The sequence below is a fragment of the Thermobia domestica genome, chromosome 7, assembly GCF_964235325.1.
Source record: "Thermobia domestica chromosome 7, izTheDome1.hap1.1, whole genome shotgun sequence".
In the NCBI taxonomy this organism is placed as follows: Eukaryota; Metazoa; Arthropoda; class Insecta; order Zygentoma; family Lepismatidae; genus Thermobia; species Thermobia domestica.
Window position 1 is genome coordinate 967,967 of NC_137460.1, and position 19,111 is coordinate 987,077.

At 34.5% G+C, this 19,111-nt stretch overlaps 1 protein-coding gene and 1 long non-coding RNA gene across 4 annotated transcripts in view; one reads left to right on the top strand and one right to left on the bottom strand.

Moving 5' to 3' along the window:
* The window catches only part of LOC145689828 (UNC93-like protein), a 109,665-nt gene that overhangs the window by 82,705 nt on the left and 7,849 nt on the right, over nucleotides 1-19,111 (top strand). For all 3 annotated transcript variants that reach the window (XM_081764045.1, XM_081764046.1, XM_081764043.1), the window contains exons 2-4: nucleotides 6,757-7,424; nucleotides 10,188-10,401; nucleotides 15,245-15,401. In XM_081764045.1, the coding sequence (XP_081620171.1) occupies nucleotides 6,770-7,424; nucleotides 10,188-10,401; nucleotides 15,245-15,401 (1,026 nt within the window). In that variant the 5' untranslated portion in view covers nucleotides 6,757-6,769. The remainder of the gene's footprint in view (nucleotides 1-6,756; nucleotides 7,425-10,187; nucleotides 10,402-15,244; nucleotides 15,402-19,111) is intronic.
* LOC145689829 (uncharacterized) lies at nucleotides 11,987-19,105 on the bottom strand. Its single transcript, XR_014132112.1, has 2 exons — nucleotides 16,514-19,105; nucleotides 11,987-12,334 (listed from the first exon to the last, which is right to left on the bottom strand). It is a non-coding gene; the product is annotated as an uncharacterized LOC145689829 (long non-coding RNA).

Genomic DNA, 19,111 nt, shown 5'->3' on the forward strand with positions numbered 1-19,111 from the left:
TAGCTTTAAAATTGTAATTTCTATGTAAATTTGTGCATAATTTTTGACGTGTTATTTAATCTTATATATTGTATTATTCACACTTAATTTGGAATCCCTGGGAAAGAAATGTCTGGGGATATATCTGCTTGCAATGATTTAGTGTATACATCTTGACGAGAAGGTGAAGTGTTCAGAGGATTAATATATAGTGGGAGACAAGTTTTGAATAAGCTATTTTCTCTTCTAAAGTTAAAATAAGATACTTCTACAATTCACAGTAGTTTTTTTTTTTTTTTTTTTTTTTTTAACTAATAGATTTTGACAGGAAAAGGGAGTATCTTATTACTTCACGCAGCAGTGCGAAGCTTTACAACACTTTAACTTTACACCCAATAATTCGAACAAAGAAATTATTGATCACTTTCGAATGGGAGATATGTTATTAAGTATATTCTAATTTAATGCATTTTGGAAGCAATCACAAATATCGATTACAGATGATAGCAAGGTATTTTTTCGAGTTTTCAATTGATAATTATCTATTTGATAGTACAACACATTTTTAAAACTCTAACAACAACTCTTTCTATTTTCGTGAATATAACTGGAGCATATTAAAAAGCTCGCCAGAACACGGGAATTGATACATTTTCACCTTTGAGCTCTTGCTCAGTTCCTTTTAATTTGTCCAAGGGCTCTTCATCCGCATTTACTCGGTAGTATTTCTTGAGGCGACATTCTTTCATGTATCGAGGTGACGACCTTCATTGAAGTTCATTTCTGTTATTTTTAAATTTCTAGGAAGCGACGGAAACGTTAATTGAACAGATCTATGTAATTATCCCAATGCAGTCCTGATTTTGAAGGAAATGCAAAGAATAGACTATTGTCGGCATTAAAGAAATGCAGTCCCCACGAGAAATAAGTAGTTATCGTCTAGTTTCGTTTCGTTTTGTAAATTTGTGTTCAAAATCAGGACCTTGGAAGAGAAAAGGCGAATCCTGAAGTTGGGGTGTTGGGAAATCAAGCTGAAAGTTTTGCAACTACATTAAGATAGCATAAGTGAGTCTTTGTTTATCTGGAAACTGTGAGAAAACTAAGGGGAAACCAGGGCAAAACGCGGTATCTGTGTGTTGTCCAGAGCTGTCCGATGCGAGGGAAAAAAAATCGAGTTTTCGAGTTAGCTCTTTCTTTTCCAAGGTCCTGAAATTTATGCTCCTACTTTTTTTTTTTTTTTAAATCATAGAGAAGTTATAACGTTTCCATGTCACGAGACAGTTACGAAGGGTATGGTGTAATAATATTTGATTCATATTTATTATTGAAGCATAGTGTGTAATGACTTGCGTATCTTTGAACGTTGCAGTGGCGGATCTAACCCGGGGTCGGTGAGGGCCCAATCTCCCCAGTTTTTTGAGTGACAAAAATAAGTTTATAGTAAACTCATGATATACCTATCATAGTGTGGGTCCTGTCTTCCCCCCCCCCCTTTTTACCTTCTAGATCCGTCATTGGTTGATAAATGTTCATTGTGTTCCCACCATCATTTTATCAATTTATACATTTTATTCGAGAATAATCAATTTATAGTCATACTATGAATCACGTAGTCTTTGAGATCTAAGGCTGGGGAGAATTGTAGACTAATGTTTCTCGTCCCGTCTGAAATTTAAAATATACTTTTTGTCTCGCTTTAAGGGCAAAATTATTATAACTTACTGGTGAAAGGTATTCTCAGCTTTAGACTATCTTCAATAAGACTTGTTTGGTTTTTCACCCTTTTCTTTTTAACACAAATTCTCTTGCACCTTTTTTTTTTTTTTTTTTTTTTTTGCGTACGCCTTTGGTACAGAGTAAAGTGAGTGCTGTCCTGCAACACAATAGTCATTCCCGCTGGTCTAGTGGATAGCGCGCGAGCCTTTTGCACTTATTTTCGAAAAAAAGTACAACTGCCTGTCAATTAATTAAACATCATTGCAACTAATTTTGAAATAACATTTTCCTGCCTATTAGGAGTTTATTTATTCCTAAAAAGTAACATATATAACAAAATTATAACGCATTAAGTTTTCATATAAAACTCTCATGGTAACAAATACCTATTTCGGACGTGACTCAGTGGTAGAGCGTTCACCTCTGGTGCTTGGGGTCCCGGGTTCGATCCCAGCCCCCGCCAAGTGAACCTTGTGGTGGACAAACACCGTGTGCGTGGGTTTTCTCGGGGTTCTCCCGTTTCCTCCCACTTTCTTCATTCCACCATTTCATTCATTACTCATCATCATCGTCTCCTTTAGCCTAACCGGCATAATCGTGGGACCTAAAACTCAAAGATTTCATTTCATTTCATTTTTTTCTTTAAACAATTACTAAAACACGCCTGTTTTCTGTGGATACTGACCCGAGTAGGAATTCAGACCTTTCTGAAACACTTGGGGAGGGGGGGGGGAGCACGGTGGCTTGGGAGCATACTCTGGTGCATGGGTCACTTGGCGGCCAAGTAAGTTTGGGATGGACAACACCCTGTCTGTGGACTTTCTCGGAGTGCTCCCGTTTCCTTCCACATTATCATTGCACCAATTCTTCCATCATGATTCACTTGTCTTAATCACCCCCCCCTCCTTTGTCTAACAGGTGTAATGTCGGACGCTAAGCTGGAAAAGTTTTTTTTTTTTTTTTTTTAACTGAAACACGAAGTACGTATAAAGAACTCAAACAGTAGGATTCCGTGTCATATATCTCTGTGGCCTCTTTCCGTTTGGCTCAGAACTCATACAGGCCCGAAACCAGCGGGGGGGCCTACCCTCCCCCCTAAAATTTTCGTAGCCCCTCCAGACCTCAATACAAAAATCATAATTTAGATATTTGTAAGATAATTTTTAATTACTTTGGCCCCCTAACACATTTATGCCCCCCCCAAACCACTGTGGCTAGTTGCGGGCCTGAGCTCATATACCTTAAGAACGTTAAGTTCAAATAAATCCATTCCAGTTTAACACTTTCGAAAGCTCTTCTCTTGATTTACACCTGTATATGTATATTGCCATCTTATATGCGAGTATTATTTAGCAATGATAGTGCATTTTTGTTGTTAGTTTTCAAGAATTTTCATACAAGCATTGAAAACAAACCAAAGGAAAGAAAAAGCAGTGTAGGGTTCGGATGTCTTTCCATTGTTCTCTCTCTCTCTTGCTAACTTAAAATATTCTTTCTTTAGACCATTTCGATGAAATTACGTTATTATTATTATTATTATTATTATTATTATTATTATTATTATTATTATTATTATTATTATTATTATTATTATTAGGATGAACTCAAAAAGCCCTTCTTGTCTTGTTTTGTAAATTTGTACGTTAATTTCATCAAAAAGTTATCGTACTCTTTCTGTCACGAGAGGACAACGAAAGGTGTCATACAACAACACTTAAACGATATTTATTATTATTAGAGGATATTGTATAATGACGTACATATGTTTAAACGTTCATAATTGAGCTTCTTCATGGCTAAACGGTTAGCGTACGCGCATTTGGTATGGGAGACCCGGGTTCGATTCCCGGCGGAAGCTCATGTGGTTCGGATTTTCACGTTAATCAGTAGGTCCCGTCTCATATAGCTTCGCTGCTGAAAGGAACGTTAAACTCAAAATCAACTCATTTAAACGTTCATAAATGCTCTTCGTTGTGTTCGTACATTCCCTTTATCGATTTATAGCTTTTATACTATGAAGTATGTAACACTGAAATATTGTTTGAGATCTTGAGTTAACTAGTTTTTTCCACGGGACTCGGGAAATTTCTCTTCGCAAGGGAAAACATAACTTGCAGGTTTGTTACCCTTAAGTACTCGCGCGAGGTGTTCACAGACCCCCCAATCAGGTAACTTTTGTGTTGCTAGCCAGAAATCCTGATGAATAAATATTTAAAAAAATATCTCAAAATGAGTTCAAAAAATCTGATTGTAGCAAATACTTTTAAAAACATGGCTAGAGTTACGCTACATTGTCTTAATTATTTAAAAATATATATATATTTTTATTGTAATAAAACAAATATCAATTTGGGGGTCTACTGGACCCCCGCGCTACTACTAGTGTCATTAAAAGGAGGCGAGTACTTACAGGTTAAACGACAAAAAAAAAAAAAAAAAGTTTTAAGCCACAGTTTTGCAGTTTTTAAGGCCATAAACGATTGTTTTCTTTCTAGCATTTGTAAGTCAGGCTTATATTTTTACAGAGCATATTTAGCAAGCGTTATTGTGAATAAAAAGCCCGAGCTCAGGTTCAAGAGAATGTGACCTCCAAAGAGGTTACTAAACGCGAGTCTTGTTTAGAGCACGAACCCGAACCAGTGGGAGGTCCCTGAGATGAGCGAGAGTGAGCTTCAGTCTGTGGACAATGATGCAAAAATGACAGGGCTCATAGCAAGTCACTTTTTTTTTAACTAATAGTTACTTTTTTTAAAAGTTGGTCACTAAAAGTTACTTTTTTTTTAGGGTAAAGTCATTTTTTCATGTGATTTTTGTTTTGCATTGGGGTTGAAGAAAGTAAGGTAAGATTTGCAAAATGAACAAAAACGATCGTTGACTTGCAGAAAATGGTGCATAGGAAAAGAGATACCTTAATAACTCACTTATTTATGAAGAAAGGCTACGCTTATGTGAAAATGTGTAAATCTGTTAACGTACGTTCTTGTTACTGCTTTTCTCTGGTGCTTGGGGTCCTGGGTTCGATCCCAGCCCCCGCCAAGTGAACTTTGTGGTGGACAAACACCGTGTGCGTGGGTTTTCTCGGGGTTCTCCTGTTTCCTCCCACTTTCTTCATTCCACCATTTCATTCATCACTCATCATCACCATCTCCGTTAGCTTAACTGGCATAATCGTGAGACGTAAAACTTAAAGATTTGATTTCATTTTATTTTGTTACTGCTTTCTATTCCATTTTTGTATGCAACTGCATTTTTAGTTAACATTTCTAATTAACATTTTAAAAGTTCATAATACTGGTATAAACATAATCCACATTATTTGCTTAGATTTTATTGTGTTAAAGGAGAATGACATATTTTTACTTGTTTACGGTTTACTTTTCATTGTATGCGGAATGTTGGTAGCAGCCATACCTATGTTTACGAATGAGTGATACCAAGACAAAATTTGTAACAAACCAATTGTACAAGGCAAAATTGTATTACTAGTTAATGGTAGTCTAGATACTATGTATTAATTACGTTACTTTAGTTCTGTATTATTGGCCATAATGAAAATATAGAAATTTGGCCTTACCCATGGGTACCCGAAGGGGAGCATGGGGATCTCGCCCGCTCTTGGCTAAAGAAAACAACTTAAATTTCTGAAGATGTTCTTAATACAAATAAAAAATACGAAACGTAAAATAGCAACCAGGGAGATGTCCTCCTACAAAATTTTCTTCGGGGGCCCATGGCCTTACCCCACCCACATCAAAGTTGAAAAACAAAACTGTTCAAAGTTAGAAATTAATAATGAACCTCTAAACTCAAGTAATGCAACATTTTATTAGCTGACAAACTTAAGTAAAATAATTTTTAATCTTAACATTTTAAAACATTACGTAGTTCAGCTGTTATCCAGCGGCCCTATTTTGATTTTAAAAAAATGTAAAATTCAATTTATGCCCAGGTTTAACATCAAAGTTTAAAGTTAGTTTTTGATGAGATTTTGGTCAGTTTTTGGTCACTTTTTCATGTGCTTTTGGTCACTTTTCAACTATTTAGAAGAGACCAAACCACTATGAGTCCTGAAATTACCATCTGTAATATAGATTGCTGTTACCCGCCTGACTTAGATCTTGCTTTATAGGTATTATCTTCAACCTTCTTGGCCTACCCGAAGGTCTCTTTTTCCCATTCCGAATGTCCATGCAATTTATATGTATTACTCTTGCGATGGACCTATCCCTCCCACCTTACACTCTCGATCTTATTATCTGTATGACATTCGGTGATCTACAGTTATTGTGAAGTTGAATGTAGTGCCTCTGCGGTTAGCGACTACTACCACATAGCTGAAGTTGTGCTCGGTGGTCTAGTGGGTAGTACACCTGGATTTGATGCAAGATGCCTCCGGTTCAATTCCCGGTAAGAAATTGTCAAACACACTACAATGCTTCAGATTCCATTTTAAACTACTGGGTCTTGTAGCCTCGTTGCTGACAAAGGACAAAGATAGCAAGTATACACCAAAGGAGTTGGCTTTGCATCGCGTGATATTTTCTCAAAATTGAAAATGGAAGTATTTTTATACCACTTCCGGTTTTAGTAGAGAGATTAGAGAAGACATGAAACATATTTTTGACACTTAATTGATTGCTCGAAACCGCTTTTCACTATCTACACTGGTTCAAAATTTAAGCAAAGCTGAACTTCCCTGAAGCTGCAGTTGTTTGTTCATATATATGTTTGAATGTAAGATGAGCTCAAGTCAACCCGCTTCCCAAATTAAGTCGCCCCTCGTGTTAGTGCTCTAACTATAGCCATAGCCAAGTAAACTCTGTTGGATTCTAGTTTTAACACAATCCGCGCTGGTGTTGTACAGTAGTACATAACATCTTCACTATTCACCTTCTCACTCTTCAAGCCATGCCTATGATTCTTGCAGGATAATCTAACACTGTTTCTAAAGTTTACTATTGTTTTATGGTTTACATTTAAACTTTTTTTTTTTTTTTTTTGTATTTCATATGATATAGTTATTCTTAATTAATAACTAACATATTTTTGTTATATTTTCAGGTTTTCTAACAAAATGAGCGAATCACATCCTATATCTGAGAAATCTGCAGAAGAAGGAGGAAAGGAGGGGGGATATGTGAATTATGGACTGATATTGGAAGTACAAGCAATACCTAGAGCAGTGCCGCAACCATCACAACTTCCAAAGAAATCTTCTTCCACTGACGTCAGCAGTACAGAATCAAGACTATCGCAATGGGTTATCTTGAAGGATGTGCTAATATTGAGCTTAGCTTTTATGTTTGAGTTCACTGCATACTTAGGTAACGCACATTTGCAGAGCTCAGTGAACGCAGAAGCTGGTCTTGGGACGGCATCGATGGCCGCCACCTATGCAGCGCTTATCATTTCATGTCTGTTGCTTCCGTCCAAAGTGATTCAGCTGCTCGGATGCAAATGGGCTCTCTGCTTCTCGCTCCTCACTTACGTCCCGTACATCGCTGTACAATTCTATCCTCGATTCTCAACGTTTGTTCCTGCAGGAATTTTGGTTGGCATTGGAGGGGGAGTGCTTTGGAGCTCACAGGGAACTTATCTCACGATTCTAAGTGAACTGTACGCTGAACTGAAAGGAGAGGACCAAAGTGCGATTTCGACAAGATTTTTTGGGTTCTTCTTCACTCTGTTTCATACCAGTATCCTTTGGGGAAATCTCATTTCATATGCACGTAAGTTTAAAGATTGAATCCTTTTTTGCAGTATTATTACTATTATTAGTCTTACTGTGATATATATTATTCTGTATCCAGGGCTATATTAATTTTTTTTACCTGTCCAGGGGACTGAAAAATTGCCGCCCCCTCAATATCAATATTAATCTGTAAATACATTTTGAGAGTGAAGTAATCAATATTTAAATGGGAGTGTAAAAATAAATTATACAATAAATAGGTAAAATAGTATATAATTTTTCAGTTTCAGTTATTAAAATTATAGCTAATTAGATTATTCACGAACATAAGGTCGTTGCTGAAGAGAAATAAGAAAATAAAAAAAAAATCCTAGAAGATTTGGCGACCCCAAAACTTACTGGCCGGGGCTATGGTTCATGCGTAAATACAGCCCTGCTTATGATACTTTCTTGTGTGTTTCAAATATTTCTACAAATATATGCAGAGTTCTGCTCGGATTGTGAAATATATCTATCCGCACCCACGTCCACAGTAGTTGTTTGTTATGATTATTATTATTTGTTTTTACATTATGTAAAACTCGTGCTTTTTCAATGAGATTTTCATATTTTCAGGTTCACTTACGAATATGAATACTGATTTAAGAATTACGAACTACCAAGAAACTGAATAGTTATTGCATTCATGAAGAATACTGACCGTTTAAATCCCAAATGGCATTTTAATGTAAATTAATTAGTTTCTTAACTTTCTTTTGTCTTTCTGCTGTTCATTTCATTTGCTGAAAGCAGAACGATTGTTATTATCATTATTATTTATTAGGGAACGATTCCATCAAAATTTTAGGTTTTACGTAATGTGAAAACAAACTGAAAGAAATGTTTTTGAAGTCTTACCTTAAATTATCCCTATATCTATCTAAGACAAACAAGGCATACACTAGCACTGTTTTGTAAAAGCAGAAACTCTGTAGAGTAGCTGAAGATTTCCATATTGATTGATCTAGAGTGTTCATTTTCCAAGATCAATATAACACGGGTTTTCCAAGCTAGGTAGAATGTCGTACAAGTAGGTAGGTAGTCATAGCTCATTACTTGGTAGTGGTCAGTGGAGAGCAAAGGGTTCAATATCAAATTTAAGTATATATTTCAGGGTATCTTTTGTTATATATATTTACTCATGTTTCCTTGGAGGTTTAAAAATCGCTTCTATAGAGATGGAGATTGAAGTCGGTCAAGGCTATGATGAAAATCTTCGAAGTTATAATAATAATAATTATTATTATTATTTTAAGCCTTTCGCTCGCATCAACAGTATGGTGAATACTTAAATCTATTTACTTAAAGTATAAACTTAGGACTCAGAAATTTATGATGAACTATTTTTGTAGAAAGGAATTACGAAGCGATGGAAAGAAATTGGGAGACACTTAAATTAACATCATTGAATATTTGCAGCTTAGCCACCGATCTATTTACGGAGTTATTTATTTATTTTTGACCTTTGAAATGAAATGGAATTTAAGCTCAAATTACTTACCTGTTATATTCCCTATCAATCTTTCCTCCGATATTTCGAGTGAGATTTTGAGTCACTGTTTTTCAAGGGCTGCCAATGGCTTAAGGTGTTTTTACAACACGATATTTACAGAGACAAAAACAGTGTGAAGATCGTGTTGTAAAAAGGCCTTAGGCCATTCTGTGCGCCTCTGAAGAAAACTGACCGAGGATGCTTCTCGAAATATCGGAGGAAATATTGATGAGGAACAAAACAGCTGAATGGTTTAGGATATTCAATGCGTTTCATACGCTCGATAAGTAATTATGCTATAAAATAATTTGATTTTACTGATTTCATCTTCTAATGTATTTAGATGTCCTTTACTGCACGAAAATTTAAATTTTCTAGTATGTTATTTTAATGTTTAATAATCGATTTTAATTCAACTAATAACAGTAGAATGTAAATTCATTTTGAAAAAGCAAGGAACATTTAACTAAACTTGAAGAAAAAGTGAATAAAATTAAAATTCCAGTTCATTTCAAAGAAAAATTTTTTCCAAATAGCATAAAACATTTATCTAAACATCATTTAATGTTCCTTTCAAAACATTGTTCAGCGTAAACTCTAAACTCCGATAAACAAAATATTTGTATCCTTCCGCTTGTCACAAATACGATTGGCTAGTGACGTATCACTCCCACTCCCCACGGGGAGGAGCAAATTATGCATGTGCATTTTGACAATACTGTCTCGTGTTGTCCAGATACTTACAACAGCAGCAGAAAGGAAACTCGAAAGATAAAAAAAAAAAGTATTTGAATTTCGCTCGTAAACAATTGTTGCTTAGTAAGTAAAGGTTTACCTTGTTGGTGTTTCACCACAACACTCGCGGAACCGGGATTCATGTCAGTCATCTTTCAGACTTTAAAAGCAGAACACCCGTCCACAGTTGAGTTGGCGCCATAATTACTGTGCATGCTTAGTGTTTATTTCTATTGTTTCATTAGCCACACTCGATTACAGTATTATTAGATAGTCCGTGTTATATTTTTGTCATTTCTGATAATATAGCAGTTTTATATAAAGCTTCATAGTAAAAGTAATAATGGAATCACATGAACTATTTTGCGGAGGAGTACAAGCGTCGGTAGGACAACAGCAAATCAGCGAGATTTAGTTTCACGTGCCTTTGTTTATCGCAGTTTAAAGCTTACGCCGAACAATGTATAGTGCGTGTCACATTTTGACTTTAGTTTTTTCTCATACGTATATATTAATTAAACTATATTCTTTCAGTTTTAAATGAACATGAAGCTCCTAAGAACACGTCCAGCTTTGGGGCAGTGAATCTGACTTCATGTGGAGCAAACTTTGTACCTAATAACTATAAAGAAAACGTGAATCTGGAGCGGCCCGCTGACAGTCAAATCTACCCTATCTTTGGAATTTATATTGCCTGTATGGTGTTCGCAGCACTCCTTGTGGCAGTATTCATGAATTCCCTTACCAGGTGAGTTTTTGAGCTTTATTCAGTTTTTAACGGACTATTTTAAAATACAAGTTTAACCAAATCCTATTTTGGTTTCAGAATTTAATGCTAAGTAATTAAAATAATTAAAATATTATCTATATTTATTTTTATTCAGGTTTTTCTTTCCTTTTCTATTTTTATTTATTTATATTTTTACCATACGTTAAAAATAATACTATCTGTTTCTGTAGAATTTTGTTATTTTTATTGACAAAAATGGCCACAGAGAATATGAAAACGGACTGAATATTCAATTAAGAAAAAAGAAAAGAATTAAAAGGTGAAATAATACATCACGTGATTTCATTGGTTTTAGTAACGAGCAGAGAGTATTAAAGGTCTTCGCTAATCTCACTCTCACTTTTTAATTAATGTAAAAACGATGTAGAATATCGAAAACTTACAAAGTAAACCAGGTACTATCTACCAAATGCTATTGCATACATTATGATTTTTTTCTAATTTATTTTATTTGTTTAATTTTTTGTGTGTAATTTATAAATTTGAGGGATTAAAAGTATGACTTCATAAACTACATAAATCCATAGTTCCGTTCTATCAGAAAAGGTTTGTAAAGAGTTACTTTTATTTTGTAGATGTACATGGCTTAATTTATACATGTTTTAATCTTTTTTCCACCTTAAGTTATTCACAACATAAAAAGCATAAAAAAAAAGAAAGTAAATTTAACGAAGAGCTGATTTTTTTTATTTGTTGTAACTATAATATCTGTCATACTTGAAACTAAAGAATTCGGAATTGGGCATGCAAAACACATTACTTGCAAGAAGATAGTAGAAAACATTTTCACAAGAAACTATATAAGACGTGAAACTAAGTACTTTCGTTAAATGCTTTGTAAGAAGACGGAAGACAAAGTAAAATTATAAAACACAAAAATATTCAATATAGAGGCCTGAGCGTTTTTTTCAAATATCGTCGTTGAAGATGTGATACCTCGTATGTTCAATTTGTTAATTTTCCACGAGACAGAAAAACTTCATTAATTTATATTTACAATATTAATATTTCAAACGTTCTAAAAAGTACGTTATCTTTTTTTTATCATTTTTTTAATTTTTTTTTTTAACGGTGACATAGCTGATTTTATCACAACACAAATGTCATGGCTATAATTCGTTGAACACACTTCCATACGAGGTACCACCTGAAGTTTCCACCAATCGACAAGCAAGCCAACACTGTAATCAATTGTTTCTCAGCAATCGATTTCTTGTGACGTACGAGGGTTTGGTAGAACGCTTTCTCATCAGGTTTATGCCAAAAACTCAAAATTGCAAGGGTTGGACATACGAGGGATTACATCTTAAACGACAATTTTATTTCTTCTGTTTCTTGCCTGCCAAAGTATTTAACGAAAGACCTTATAGGCTATTTCCTTGAATTGGAGTTTATCGTTTCTTCAAGCACCGAGGTTATATAAAACATTGGCCTACAGCTTAGCACAGGATCCAACTCTTAATTGTAAGCCAGTCTTAGAAAAATCTTCCGTACAATTACTACACCAAAACTAAGTTCTTCAGGCACTAAAACAACATATCTTATTTAATCACTTTATTCTTAATCTGTGCTCATACTAGTTTCTTTATTTATTCAATTCTATTCCTACATACCAATATCATAACCTAATTCACAATTTAAATCTTCGTAATCAAGTTCGCACATTCCATGTAGTCTTGATTAACAAAATCAATCTATCTTCAAAACTCAATCTTATTTCTTTCTGTCTTATTTGCACATATTATCGCCTATTGACTTAGCAATTGTCAGTGTTACATTAATAAACAGTTTGTGCCACTCTTACATTCCAACACAAACCATATGAACTCTTGTCGGGAATCCAACCCGGGTCTTCCACGTAACAGTATATTTGCGTAGTAGATGTAAAAATCTAACATGTGAAGTAAATACAAATATAGGAAAATATAGAACTGGTAAAATATATTTTAAAAAATAGAAGAAAAAGGTGTAAATTTGAAAACTTATAAGTAATCTTACATGAAAGTGTTGGTTTTAGGATTACCAAAAAAAAGTCATGATGTAAAACAAAAAGGTTGTACTTAAAATAGGGATGACAAATGATAACAGTCGAATGCGAGGAGGCAGGGACATAATAAACAACCTCTTTGCACTGATCTTTCGACATAGAGAGTTCACATGTTTGAACATCGACAATTGTTAAACTGTGTAAAATAAGGGAACCGCTAACCACTAGTTCACCCTTTAATTACATATGAAGTAATTACTGTGATCAATTTGAAAAATTCTGCTAATAGCAATGTCATTTCATTCATTTTTCTCCCAGTATGGTGAATTTTCTTCCAAGAATATTAAGTGGTGGAATTCCTTCCCAAGATTTTTCACTCTGACATAACCTGAATTAGGATTCGAATTAGATTTCTGAGCTTTGGCAGCAATGGCATGTTACCTTCTCAGGCATGAGGGATGGTGTCCCTCGGTGATCACGGGAGTTAAGAAAAGAAGCGGCCTGGGGTCATTATGTTAGGTACCATCTCAGCATTTGTCTGGTATAAATTATGAAAGCTTCACTCAGTACGGCTGGCCTAAAAAAGTTTTTACACTTTTCGAGGGAATCTTCTCACCTCAAAAAGTGTTGGTAGAGGAACAGATCATACTAATAGCGGCGAGACCACAAAGGAATCTGAGAGACGAGATGAGTGCCATAAGTATTGTGAAAAACATTATTTAGTAGCATGAAAATAATTAGTAAAGTGCATTTCAAGTTTGTGTGCATGTATCCGTATTCGTAAAGACTAGCTTAGTTCGGATGTAGTTATTTTCAATAAGTAAAAGTAATAGCTATAAAAGTAATAGGTTCCATGAGAAAAGTATAATTTTAGTCTTCATATGTATTTCCTTTGACTGGACAGAGAAAGTCACAATTTCGACAATTTGTTTTCAGTTATTCTGCATTCCCGTCACTTCCATACTCGGACACGAAACATTTCGAGTTCAACAGGCTATTAGAACGGGAGGTAAGGGCATGCAAAATTGACACAGGAATGTCCACATTGCTATGTGAAAAATACTTCGAATCAGTTTCCCACAATGTTGTATTGTTGGTATGGTGAGGTCCGAAAGAAACAGCCTACGTAACAGATAACGTTGCTGTTTCTTTTAACATAGGGCACCTTGCCAGTTTGGAAGCCAAACGATTAATGCGATTTAAAAAAAAAAAAAAAAAAAAAAAATTAAAAACCAACTTCCCTCCCTCTCTCTCTTTTTTTCACCTTTACTCACAGTGGCCCCGGACTTGATACACCCTATATCATTGCTCAAAATTTCAAAGCCAGTGGCAATCGCAAATCCAAAAATGATGATCGCCAGTATGTCTCTCGCACAAATTACCTGAGGTCCCCCCCCACCCATGGAGACAAACCATTTCGATTGAGGGTGGGAAAGGAGGGGCGAATTACAACGTTGTGAAGACTTCACATTCTGCGTTTTCTCTCTCTCAGTGACAATTATTTTCGTGCGGAACAGAAACCATTCCTACTAAACCTGGTCGCCAGGTCTAAATTTCTAGTCGCCAATGGTGACCTGGCGACCGGAAAATTTGCGCTCTGCCCTATATAATGATGAATATTTGTGAGCCATGCTGAATCGAAACTCTTAAGCTATACTAGCAGTATTCACTCTGCTCCCTCTTAAGTTATATATACAAGTATAAATGACCTAACAATAATATGGGTGAGAGCGTATACAATAATTGACGAAATTGTTAAATCTAGTTCAAAATCCTAAAAGATGCAGAAACGTAGATTTATTCATTATGTAAGGGAGGAGAAAAAGAATTAAATAGTATCAGTCGTGTTCAAAACCCATGTTATACTGGATACTATTAAGTTGCTACCATGCTGTAACTTTAGATAAGTTTTGAGCTTCTCCAAAAGTGTTTCTTACCTGTTTTGTCTATTGATTTCGTTTACGTTAACATGGGGGGAGCACAGTGGCTTTGTCATTGAGTATAATATAAATAGTATAAAGACATACATATACGGTAGTACACATTCATGTAATTCCCAAAGCTATAGTCAACCTTTTGAGTTAGTATCCTTATGTAACACCGAGGTTATGATGGACGGAACCTGCTACTAAGAAACCACCTCGTAGTTGGCTGGTGCACAGAGCATCCTGTAAGATCAACACTCACAATCTGGTTCGTTTCTCACCGCACTAACTTGCCTCCAAGATAACTGAATTGCTGAATCTTCCCACCGCCTCTGACTCAAATTTTACAAACAATAACACGAAAATAAAATACGTAATCATTTTGAAACTTCATTTAAGTACTCATTATGACAGTAAAATATTAGATGCTTTATCTTCTATGTTTCTAATCTGTAAAGTAATTTTAGATCCTGAACGTTCCTTTGTTTTGTTGTATTAATTGTCTTATTTACCAGCTCTACAGTTAGCTTTCTTTGCTTATGATAAAGGATTCCGCAGAGCTCGAAATATGACAATGGTGCTAAATAACATTAATTAAACGAGATGCATGTTTGCCTATCTGTCTGTCTGTCTCTTTCTTTCTTTCTTTTTCCTTTGTCTCTCCTTTTCTTTCTTTCTTTTATTTCTTTCTTTCTTTCCTTTCTTCCTTTTCTTTCTCTCTCTATTTCTTTCTTTTCTTCTTTTTTCTCTCTCTATTTCCTTCTTTCTTTTTATTTATTTGTTTTTCTTTTTTATTTATTTATTTCGTCATTTGTTTTATGATGATGCTTTCCAGTGGAACTTAAAATTCAACGATTTGATATTAAATTTCCTCTGTTTCCATTTATAGTAAGAAAGGCGAAGAAACGAGGAACAGTCAATTGTCAAATCTTCAATTTGCTGCAGCCACATTGAAAGAAACAAAGAAAAAGAAGCACCTTCTTCTGATACCTCTCGCTTTCTACACAGGAATGAACCCAGCCTTCTACATGTCAGATGTCAATCAGGTATTCTCTCTTTTACTCTTATAATCTTAAAGTAGTTATATATTGTCACAGTTCGTCAATTTATATTTTGTAGCCATTAATAGTCACACTAGTATACACTGTTCACTGCATATATAGAAACGCATTAACTAAACTTGCCTTAGTATTCAATATATTGTAGATATTTTCCTTATACATAGTTGAAAACTTACATACGTCCTTATAGTTTGGCGTTCTATTCTATTATATCTTCCCAATGTCAATAATTAAGTACATAGACAGTGCTAAAATAGACAGTAGACAGTGCTGTAGTCCTAAAATTTTCAGAGGGTATACGCCGTATTGTGATCATCTATGATTGTCATTAAAGACATAAGGCATTTTTTAATGAACAATGTAAAAGAAAAATTAAAATATAAACGAAACATTACTGTTTTATAGTCTAAAAGCATTTCATGCTATTTTCTTGATGACACTCCGTACATCACACCCTTAATAACATAAATGGGTGTAGGTATGGAGAAAGAACCAACTCATTCCGAGAAGAAATAGAAAAAATTGCGCCTGATCAGCCAGAAGTAAGAAAATTGTTTCCAAATTTAACTATAAAATTATTAAGGCATGAAATGTTTGTTTCAATTAATAAGTTCTGTATTGCTCAAAGTTACGTATTAACATACGCGTGATATTGAAAATATTCATATCTTAGTTTTAAAATGTCGAACAAGTTTGGTTCTTTTCAGCAGAGAACAAACGTTCAAGCAATTGCAAAATCACAGCCGTCGACCTTCAAAGCGCTTGGATATCCCCCCAGAACAAAAATGTGCCATTTTGCATCGATCTATTCCCTCATCCCAAAACTAACAATTTTGTGTTTTAATTCCTTCAATAACATCCAAATAATAATAGCTAGTAATAACAGTAACAATGTAAACCCGTAAAATATAAGACGTGACACTAACCTTGATAAAGCCTTCTCCGGAAGGTATCTGCGTCCGTTTGCTCAATAAAACTCTAAAGTGCAACTTTTAATTGTCCTCACACTTGTCACTAGAACACTTTTCAAAAATACCTTAAATATCACTAATAATACAAAACATAGAAAGCTTAAACAAAATAGTTTGAACACCTACCATTAACTTTCTCTGCAATAATAAATTCTTCCTATGAAGCTATTCACATCTCTTAACTCGAACGTACTCCACATTTATCACATGTAAACTCTTAATAATTAAATAACACTGCTAGAAGATTTTTAAAAGCTTGAACAAAATAACGTTATTTTAAAGATCTTATTATTTATCTTCAACAGTATAGTTGTGTTCTAGAGCTATTTGCACCGGTTCACTTAAAAATGCTCCAAAGCGCACTTTTTGATTCTTCACAAGTGTCACTATCGCTTTTTTGTACAAACTTTTGGTTTGCTGTCATTTGCAGCACGGTGATTTTGAAGACATGTGTTCACATAATCTAAGCTATGAACTGATCAAGTGGTGGTCCATTTGATTTGATGAACATAAGACTGGAGACGTGGGTAAACAGCAATAATGATCTGAAGTCAGTGATAATATTATTCATCAAGCTTAATCCTCGCTCACACTCTGCTGTGGAACATGGCAATGTGGAAATTGTTCTCATCACTGGTAATATTAACGTCATATCACAGTACTATACGCTTTAAAACAGAAGGTACACTCTAATTACTAAGATTAAGCAGAGGGTGTACGGCGTGTACCTCCGTGTACCCTCGATTACAGCCCTGTACATAGATACCATATCATCTCTTAGCAAGCGAAATCAATATGGATTCGTTGTTATAACAACAAGTAAATAACAGAAGTCAACATAAAAACTGAAAATAATCGAAAAACAAATCAATATTAATCAGTACATTTTAAACTAACTTTCTATTTCTTTCTCTTCTGGTTAGTAACATTTAGAAGCGCTTTTAGCCCTAAAGATTAACGCACATAAATGTTATCGTTACACTCTGTACAATTTGTTTGGTTTTCGTTCTATTTACCTTTCAACTTTAAGTAAGGAATGCCTATAACTTCTGGATACACGTTTGTAAACACGATTTCTATTTTATAATACAGTATACGTAGCTAAAACACTTAATATTTTTCTGTCTCTTGCTTCCGTATTTGCCAGTGTGTAAAACATATTCTTTTAGAATAAGCCTAGAGTTATAATTCGTCTTCTACGCCAATACTGAGATTTGGATTATTTTAATTTCAATAACTGTTCCCTATTCTGTGTTGTTTGATGTCTTCCTTGTTGCCTTATAATAAAGAATAGTATTTCCGCACATGAGTTATAGATGTTCCCATACCCGCTTGTGACTCACATTTAGTTAAGTATTCTTAACTCTGCATATATTTCTTGTTAAAATATCATTTTGTATTTTTTAAACATTCATATAATATGCAGTGAAAATATTTTTTCCCCTTCAAAAGTGAATACCAAAAATAGAGTGCATCTTATATGCTGGCAGATGCTATTAATTTATTTAGTGTTTAATGTACTACAATATTGCGTAGAACAATATTAATGGGAATTTCGATGAGTCAAATGTTAAAAATACGTGCAATTTATACTCAAATATAGTGAAAAATGTTTGAATGACTAAGAACTACAGGGTGTTCAATATACAATGCAACCTGGAGTTTGAGATAGTAGAACTTTTGAACCTGAAGCGATATACAAATAGTGGTTATACCAAAATGAAGCTTTGTTCATGCATATATTTTTAAACTAGAAAGAAACGATTGAAGTACACTAGGAACTATACAGTGTTGCCAGATGTAACCGAAGCTGTAAATCAAGTTTTTTGCAAAACATGTAAATTGATTCATAACTCGTACGTATGGATATTCTGTTCAGTTAATGTTCAGTTTGTTTAGTTGGAATAGCTTGTAAGCTATGGAGTAGAAACAAGAATTTTTCGTTTTCACCGATAAGTAATCGGATGAAGCCTCTATAAGGGGAGACTAGGGAAATCGTAGTTTTCATAAATTAACACTGAATTGGCAACTTTGCTGATGTTTCAGTGCATCAAAAGGTGTGTTAAGGATCTGTCTACATTATGCAATTCCTGAAAACAATGAAAAAGAAACTTTGAAATTATCATGATAAAACTTTTACTTACATGCACCGGCAACAATGCTACTATCTCGAAACGAGTTATCAGCTCTACAGCGATGCTGGGAGTGCCCCTGTTTTGATTTAAACACTGGTTCACACGTTTCACCATGTTGGTAGCAACTTTACGAAGAGTAGAAGTGTTAATGTTCTCAATGGCACTGTAAATGTTCGTGTTCAGGTCTTGTATAGTTCGAGAATATGTTCTTGTATACTTTTTGCTTTAAATAGCCCCATAGAGAGTCTCTTTTGACTATTCGAATAACGTTTTGATATATTTTCTCTGTATTCTTGATGTATTTCTATGTGGGCTCTAAATTTAAACGGGAAATTTATGAAAGTTTTCCAAAGTTTATATATACATAATAATTGTACTATATAATTTTGTTTCGAAATTTTTATTTCTCGCGTGGCCCACCTCTTCGGGTTTTTGGAATGCTATGTTAAAATTATGCAGAAAAGTATCAATTAAATAATTGAATTTATTATTAGCATTTAAGAACTTTTGGTTAAAACCAAATTACTTAGACACACTAATTGAGCACTTTGTTGTTGTTGTTATGTTGAATGTTCCTAACTTGTATTTG